Raw genomic sequence first — 8,897 nt, forward strand, 5'->3', positions numbered from 1 at the left:
AGTTCCCTAAAGAGACAGGCTGAGGGTGTGGTCCCCTGTGTGCTGGGCCCATCCTAATTGAATGGTCACAGCACAGAGATTTAAATCACAGTGTCACAGGGCAGAGATTTTTGGGGAGAAACCAAGGTGGCTTTCTGCCACACGCAGAACGAAGGTTTTACCCACATTGATTGATTGTTACCATTGGAAAACAGCGGAGTCTTGATGCTTGTTCAAATGCAATGCACTTGCACAAAAGTTAGTAGTGCTCTGGCTTGCACTACTTCAGGATGCAGTAAAAGCCAGCATGCTGTTGTTCTGCTGTGTGGCATCATCAGACTGTGTGTATAGAAGCCTGTTAATCGCCTGACATTGTAACTAGAGAGAAACTCTGGCTTTGTGAAGACTCTTTTATGCATACGCTGGCTGGAACAGAAAACAGGCATTAATAACAGCAATTATCTCACACCATAAACCTGTATTTCTTGCACCATTGCATTTCAAAGAGCTTTTGTCAGAAGCCTCCACCTTTCAAGATGATTAACTGGGAAATTACTTTGATGACCAGCCTGCACGTAGTTTCATAGTTGTTAAGGGCAAACATCTATGCTTGGCAACAAACACTTCTGGGCCTTTTTGACATTAAAAATTGAAAAACAAACTTAAAGTATAAACAAACAAGAAGTGAAAACTATTTTTTAAATTAAAAAAGCCCCCTAAAACCTCATCCTATATATACATCACTTGTGTATCTTATTGATACTTTTTCACCTTGAGTAAATCTTTAATGTAAGAAAAACCATTGCTAATGTTATAGATGGAGAAATACTAGAGGTTTCTGTAATGGTAGTTTTGTGCAAGACAGTAGTGTTTACTTAGGAAATAAAAATCTACGGTGGTCTCTCACTTGAACCATACAGTGGGACCCTGCAAGACAGTGTATCTTGTTTTCTTCAATGCCTGGAGTGGAAGCAGAGTTGTTTGCTTAACTGGTTATGTTTGAATTAAGGTGGGTCCCTGAAACAAAGCCAAAATTTCATGTGTGTCTGAGAAGAGGAGGAGGAGGAAAAAGAGGTGGAGATTAGTGAGGTGCAGCTGAAAAGGATGGTTTAAACTGGCAACTGCTCCAGAGCAATCAGATCTGGTCCTGGAATGTAAGTTCAAAATAAATTATTCTCTTTATTTTAGGAAAGTGATTTTATTGTGCAGGGGGAAAGGTGTCTGGAGTCTGACCTTGCCAGAGGGACCCTTTGAAGTGTAAAATTTTAAAATTGTGTTAGTAATGACAGACATTTTTTAACAGTTTTGATATTTAGGGAAGAAATGCTTTGGCCTTATTACTATTATTATTTAATTAACTAAAGGTATTTTAGCAAACTTTTACCATTAATATGACATCAAATTAATAGAAAAATGGTTATAAAGTACACACATTTGAAGAACTGAGTTCTGATTTCCAGTGAGGAAATATTTAAGAACTGGATGTGGATTCTGCTGATTCTGCTCTACAGAGCCATGTAAATTAAAACGATTGGGATTATATTTTAATCTATAGATTTTTATTAATTATTCTTCACTCTACACTTCATTTACTAATAAAGAAGTTGAAGAGCTTTGATTTTACTTCCCATTTACTTCCCATTTAATTATAATAATTGAGCAAATGATGATGGAAGAGTTGGAAAGTCCAGAAGCTTCATATTGCAAGGAAAAGAAAGGAAAGGGCACTGGCAAAAGGGGGGAAAAACTGGAGTGATGACTTATGACATTTTTGCTGCATTTTGTGTACCTTAGTGGTTGTAAATTTTAGCAAGATCCTGTAAACGATGTTATATATTCCTGTTGCAAAAGTATATGACAACTTTAGTTTCCATGAACCACCACTACTCTTAAAGGTCAACAATACTGAAGTGATGCAGAGAGACTTGCAAGAGTCAAATGAATTTTAAACATTAATACAACACCGCTCAACCGATACAAGGGAGGGAGGGAGGCCAGAGCTCTGTTCTTGATGAGTATTTGCAAGGCATTGGGACTGAATGAAGTGATGGACTCATTTAAGATCAATAGGATCGATTCTGCCCTTCAGCTGGTGGCCATCAGAGGACAGACCTAAGAGCTTTGAACTTGCTGGCTTTTGTCATATAGCTTCCGTGGGAACAAAAACTGTTTGGTCAGCAGCAGAGAAATGCCAGCATAACCTTCCTTTCGGAAATCTGTTGATTGTTAAAGGCAGCGTGATGCATGGGGAGATCTGTTTCTCTATGTTTTAAATGATTGTGAGGATGTTGATCTTATACAAAAGTATATTTACCTGCCATTTTGGAATGACTCACAGAAATGTTTCAGAGAATCCTCTTGCAAGGCAACAATCTCAGCTGATTGATTTAAAAAGACAGGAAGACACTTGACAGGGGTCCAGTTCCAAGTTTCTTAAGGGGTGGGGGGGAATCTATCAGGCCTAATTCACATGTAGCATCTGCTGAAAGTGAGGAGTAATTCCATTAAGACAGGGGTGGGCAATTATTTCAGGAGGAGGGCCATTTACTGAGTTTTAGCAAGCCATTTAGGGCTGCATGACAGGCAGCCAGGGGCAGATAAATATTAATTTTCTAAATTTTTTAGGGGCCCCGCGGGCTGGATAGAATGGCCTGGCAGGCTGCGGGCTGCATTTTGCCCACCCCTGCATTAAGATCTGTGGAGTTATATTGTGCAAGGAATTTTGGTCCATCCAAGCTATAATGTCCCATTGGGCTGCTAGTGTGATCCAGTTTCTTCGCCAATGTGTGGCTAACATCACCTGCCTTTGATTCTCAGCCTACTAGCAAGGTACTCGGTTACAGCTGGCTCCACCTGGGACATCCTTGGACATGAGTCCAGAGCAGGGCTTCAAGTCATGCCTCTGGAGTCACAGTGAGATACCTTAATTGCTCTGCCACTATATTACTTATGCTGATTTATGAAACAAGCAAACTCAAGGAGTTCAGACATTGTAAACGTAGAATCAGTACAAATTCAGAAATGGGCCTGTTGAGTGCAAGTGGATTTGTTGTCTTGGCTAAGAAAGCAGAAGAGGCCTCCAGTGCTTAAGGGTGAAAAACTCAAACACTCTTATTAAAATTAGCAAAACATACATTTTCATTTAGTGTTAAGTGGGCACATGTAATGATACAAATCCTGCTCATGTAGGACTTCTGCTTAATCCAAGAATTTTAAAAAGTATTTTAAAATCGTTAAAGCTTAAAAGCTTCAGAGCAGCTGACCATCAAAGGTAACCAGTAAAGAAAATCCCTCTCAGATGATATAAGTACAGTACCTGCCGTAACTGAGAAACACAGTGGAAAGACTATATTTAAAGGACAGTCTGTTAACGTTAGCTAAAACATTGTTGGGAAGGAGATCATGGCAGTAGTCTAATGATGGGTGGGCAAGCAAGGCATGAGCCTGGGGGCTGCCTAAGGGGTGGGTGCTGGAATGGAGCTGGTGGGGCACCTCACTCTCCCATCCTTCATTTACCCCCTTCCCCCCTCAGCCCCAGCAGCCTGCACCTTCCCTGTTCCAGCTCTGGCAGCAGGAAGGACAAAGTAGTAGTGGCAGATCCCACCACCGTTTTTTGCTGCTGAGAATTGCTGTTTAAATGGCTGCTCAACACATGTTGGCAGCAAAATATGGAAGTGACATCAGCCACTGTTTCTGCATTGTATGCTGCCATTGCCCAGGGTGTAGTACTGGCCAGTTACACCTCTGGATCAGGAAGACTCATCTTAGAAACCTTAGACAGCTATTTTTTTTCATAATGTGTCAGTGAGACCAACATTATCAGTCCTAAGTTTAAAAGAAGGTGATAAGGGGGCTAAGGATACAGTGTAAGGTTTCAAGTCACTGGGGCTAAGTACAGACAGTCAAAAAGCCTGAGGCTGAATCGATTCAGTCTTTGCAGGTTAGTCTAAACTGCAGAGATTAAACTGAGAAAAAACTGGACACACGATATTTACTTTTGCTTCAGGAAATACAACCACATGCCTGCAGTGGCTCAGGCCAGAAGCTGGGGGGTGCTAGAACATGGCTCTGTGGCATGTAGCCAGCATGGGCTGTGTGTTTGCTTCCTCTTCCTACTGCCCCTGAGGTCTTTAGAATTTGCGGTCCAGAATCACATCAGCAGGACTCTGCAGGATTGCTCATCACTTCCTCTTCCTGCTTACAGGTGCCTCTGGGATTTGTAGTCCACAGTCACAGCCAGCAGTAAGTGTCAGCAAATTTAGCAGGACAGGGCAGGGCAGCTCTGCACTCAAAGGAAGAGTGGTTTAACTGGGGGAAGAGGGGTTTAACCCCCTGTCCCTGGCCCCAGATCCCAGCCAGGGTTTGCCTGTGGCGGACAGTCCCTGGCTCCACCCCCGAACCCTTCTCTGCTGGAGCAGACAGCGCACCCCAGCCCAAGGCTGGAAAGCATGCTGGGATGCGGAGGGGCTATGATTTAACTTGAACCAGGAAGGGGTCTGGGACAGTTTCATAAACTGGTTTGACCCAAATCAGTCACATCTGATACTACACTCAACCAGGTTTATAAACCAGTTTCAGCCATTTTGAAACTGGTTTATGTACACTGAACTTCTGTCCTGTTACAGGTTTAAAACAGTTTCTGATTACTTAAAACAGTTTATGTGTAACTTCTGTCCCTAGCCAGAAGATTTACAGTGTTTCATTTCTTTCAGTTGCCTTTCTTAACTTCATTGTTGTTTGACACTGGAGCTTTTGCATCGCAATGGGGAATGAAAACAGCAGCGCAGAAAATCAGGTGGGTGTGACAAAATTTTCCCTCCCTTCTACTGATTACAAATCTTTTCACAAGACTGCTTGCTTGTTTTCGTGCTTTCTGCTTTCAATTATACCTGTGCAGCTCCCACTCATGAAATTCCTTACCCCTCAATGGAACCAAGGGCAGAATTTTTACAGTAAAATGTTACACATCAGTTTCTTCCTCTTCAAAGATTCCCCTATACTGTGTATGTGTATGTGTATATATGGATCCAGGCATTTATACCTGGCTTTGCCCAAAGGTTGTTCATTTTTGAATGGCGAACCTAAATTATTTGAAACATTTATAAAAAGGTTCATCTTTCAAAGATTTAATTTATCATTCAACACCAAGATAGAATCGGCAGCCTTTCTCTTTGCTAAGTTTTCTACCCTTTGCTAGTTATGTTGACTCTAACTCTGTCAGTGCTTAACACTTCTTATGGTTTGGTCCATTGATTTAAATTTGAATAAGAGTCCTGTGTCAGCAACTCAATATTATTATAGCCCATTAATTCTCTGGTCCTTGGGTGGCATTTCTTCCTTGGGTGGCATAGAGTTGATTATGTTGAGTCTATGCCACCTACATAGTAGTTTGAAATTGGGGAATTGCCCAATGACAGGTTTAAACCTTCTATCTGCAGTTTGCTGCTGGAGGAATACTAAATGAGCAGGAACATGCTAAGATTTGGCTCCCAAAATTTTAAATATTATAACTAAAAAAAAAAAATGTACACATTTTCCTCATGACTCTGGTACTGATATAGATAAATTCATTAGTTTACTGGTCACCAAAGCATCTTTCTGGAAAGACTAAACCTGAATTTCTAACTACAATTTTTAAAAAATCTTCCCTTTTTGATGGCAGGAAAGGCCTAAAATACAAATCCAGATTATTTCTCAGGTCACTATTAATTCAGAACACTCCATTAAGCAATGATATCATTAAGAAATGATCATTACAATTAGAAATAAGGACTTAAATCTGCAAAGGATTTGTTGGAAAGGTTTATTAAATTTGCTTAACAAATGAACAAAACTAATGTACTTTGCATAATAAATGTTTAACCGTCTTTGTTTTCAGTCAGAGGTTGCTGGCACAAATAATGTCATCCTAATGCCACCAAATCAAGGAACACAACAGGTAGTAGTAGATAATGACATTTCATTTGCATGGTTTGAATTTCAATATTTTAGCATAAGTCTTAACTGTTTTATTTGACATGCCTCTGCTTCTAGGTTGTGATTATAAGTTTTAGGAGGTTGCAAAAAATGTGTATTAAAATCCAGTTTCTGTTAAATACCTTGTTCAGTTTTTGCGTAGTATTTTATGGGAGGGTTAGATGCATCCCATGCTAATAAACTATTGCATGCCAGATTTTCTTCCCATTCTGAAGTGCTTAAGATGGACCAGTGGGTGGTAATGATGGCTGTTGTTTTTAGCTAAGGACAGATTTTCAAAAAGCCTGAGCCTGAATTGATTTGATCTTTGCAGGTTAGTCCAGCCTGGCTAGGCTGAGCCAGTTTCCAACCATACAGACACTCCCTCTGGACTGAAGAAATGGAGGCACATGCCTGCAGTGGGCTCAGGCTAGAAGCTGGGGTGTGCTAGAGCAGCCCTCCCTTCCCTTCCACAGTACTGAGCTGAGCTGGGGCCAGGACCCAGCAGGATGCTCAGATTAGGGAGGGGTCCCCCCGCCCTCACTACTTCTGACCAGCCCAGAAGACAGTTGATAACAGAGCATTTAGCACCAAAACACCTCTCTCATTAGTTCAAGCTCTTCTTAAACAACTTTTTCCAAGGAAGGAATGGAGGGACATTACCAGCTGACCTGTAAATTAGCTCCAAAAAGCCCTAAGTGGGAACTGTCTTATCTGCTTTTGTCCTCTCTGCCTTACATAGATACCTCTTAGCATTAGCTGGCTTACCACATGCTGGCTATGGTCTGTGGGAGAGGGGAGGGGGGAATCCACTATAGACCGGTTAGTCTTACCTCTATCTTTGGGAAAACCCTGAAAAAAATTATAAAGGATCACATTTGTGGGAGTCTAGTGGGTAATATAATGCTGAAGGACAACCAGCACGGGTTCATAGCAGGTAGATTCTGCCTGACTAACCTTGTTTCTTTCTATGACTAGGTCACTAAAAGCTTAGATGCAGGTGTTGAGGTAGATGTCCTCTACTTAGACTTTAAGAAGGCTTTTGACATAGTATCCCATCCTATTCTTATAAGCAAATTGGACAGCTATGCCATAGGTGATTACACAATCACGCGGGTGGCAAATTGGCTTAAGGGTCGTACCCAGAGAGTGGTGGTGGATGGGTCGGTATTGACCTGGAAAGATGTGGGTAGTGGAGTCCCCCAAGGCTTGGTCCTTGGGCTGGTGCTGTTCAATATTTTCATCAGCGACCTGGATGAGTGCATGGAAAGCACTCTGTTCAAGTTTGCAGATGACACCAAACTATGCGGCAAAGCAAACACAGTGATGGGAAGAAACCAAATCCAGGCAGACCTGGACAGGTTAGAGAAGTGGACAGAGAACAATAGGATGCAGTTCAACAGGGACAAGTGCAAGGTGCTGCACCTAGAGGGAAGGAATCACCAGCACACCTATTGGCTAGGAGATGACCTTCTAAGCAGCACAGCGGCAGACAGAGATCTTGGAGTTGTTGTCTACTCCAAGATGAATATGAGTAATTAATGTGATGAAGCAATTAGCAGAGCTAACCGCACCTTGTCATGCATTAGTAGGTGCATCACGAATAGGTCCAGAGAGGTGATGCTCCCCCTCTATGCGGCACTGGTCAGGCCACAGCTAGAGTACTGACTCCAATTCTGGGTGCCATAATACAGGAAGGATGTGGACAACCTTGAGAGGGTCCAGAGGAGGGCCACTCATATGGTTAGAGGCCTGCAGGGAAGGCCTTATGAGGAAAGACTGAAGGACCTGGACCTTTTTAGCCTCCGCAAGAGAAGGTTGAGGGGGGACCTTGTGGCAGTATATAAATTCACTGGGCAGGAGGGTTTACCAGAGCACCCCTTGGAATTACCAGAAACAACAGCCACAAGCTGACGGAGAGTAGGTTTAGGTTGGACATCAGGAAGAACTTCTTCATGGTTAGGGTTTCTGTAATTGTCATCCCCATTATGGCTTCTAAGCATCCCACTACCTTATCTCCTACCCCTCTCCCAGGTCCATCAATGAAGCCTTCACCACCTTCTCTTCACATCAACTAAACATTCACCACCACAAATGAAGTGATCATACACATGTGCTTATGTATACTGTCTGCTGTTGATGAGCACCAAAGTTGTTTTGTTAAAGTGGTAGAAATGGGTCTGGGGGTCAGTACAGTCGAGGTCTTGGAACGTATCCCTATTGGTTACATTGTAAACTGGGTTCCCTTTATGCAAATTTGAGTTCTGCGCTGTTTTCCAGGAACGCATGTACAGCATAAAGCAAGGGAAACCTGTACTCCAGTTGTGGTCTCACCATGGCCAAGTAGACTGGGAGGATGACATCCATTGTCCTACTAGAGATGCCTCAGTAGATGCATGCCAGTGTTTGATTAGATCTGCCAGCTATGGCATCACATTGGTGGCTCATGTTCATTTTGTTGTCAGTCATGACACCCAGGTCTCATTCAGTTGTGGTGCTAGCAAGCGTAGCGCTGCCAAGCCTGCAAGTGTGTTGTGGATTATTTTTCCCCAGGTGGAGCACTTCACATTTCTCTGTGTTAAAAGACATTCAGTTGAGGTCTGTCCACCTCATGAGCCTGTCCAGTTGGCCTGCACTACTAGCCTGTCTTCGAGCATGACCATAGTTTGGTGTCATCAGTGAACTTTGCGAGTTTGCTTATTATACTCGAATCCAAATCGTCAATGAATGTGTTGAAGATCATTCAGTCCAAGTACTGAGCCCTGTGGGATGCCACTGGTCACTTTCCACCATGATGACTCAATTCCATCAATCAATACCCTTTGGGTCCTACCACAGAGCCAGTTGCCTAGCCACCAGATCATGAAGTAGTCAAGGCCACATTCTCCCAATTTGACCATGAGGACATAATGGGAGACCAAGCCAAAGGCCTTTTTGAAGTCCAAGTATATGACATCAACCTC

At 42.6% G+C, this 8,897-nt stretch overlaps 1 protein-coding gene across 4 annotated transcripts in view; it reads left to right on the top strand.

Moving 5' to 3' along the window:
• Positions 1–1,032: 1,032 nt before the first annotated feature.
• The window catches only part of TACC2 (transforming acidic coiled-coil containing protein 2), a 244,549-nt gene continuing 236,684 nt past the window's right edge, over positions 1,033–8,897 (top strand). Inside the window, exons 1-3 of one of the 4 annotated variants that reach the window (XM_019502936.1) lie at positions 1,033–1,133; positions 4,692–4,774; positions 5,858–5,917. In XM_019502936.1, coding sequence (XP_019358481.1) covers positions 4,742–4,774; positions 5,858–5,917 — 93 coding nt within the window. In that variant the 5' untranslated portion in view covers positions 1,033–1,133; positions 4,692–4,741. The remainder of the gene's footprint in view (positions 1,134–4,691; positions 4,775–5,857; positions 5,918–8,897) is intronic. The other 3 variants (XM_019502937.1, XM_019502938.1, XM_019502940.1) reach the window with 3 other exon arrangements.

Source organism: Gavialis gangeticus, unplaced genomic scaffold, assembly GCF_001723915.1.
Source record: "Gavialis gangeticus isolate Ggan-Ray unplaced genomic scaffold, GavGan_comp1, whole genome shotgun sequence".
In the NCBI taxonomy this organism is placed as follows: Eukaryota; Metazoa; Chordata; order Crocodylia; family Gavialidae; genus Gavialis; species Gavialis gangeticus.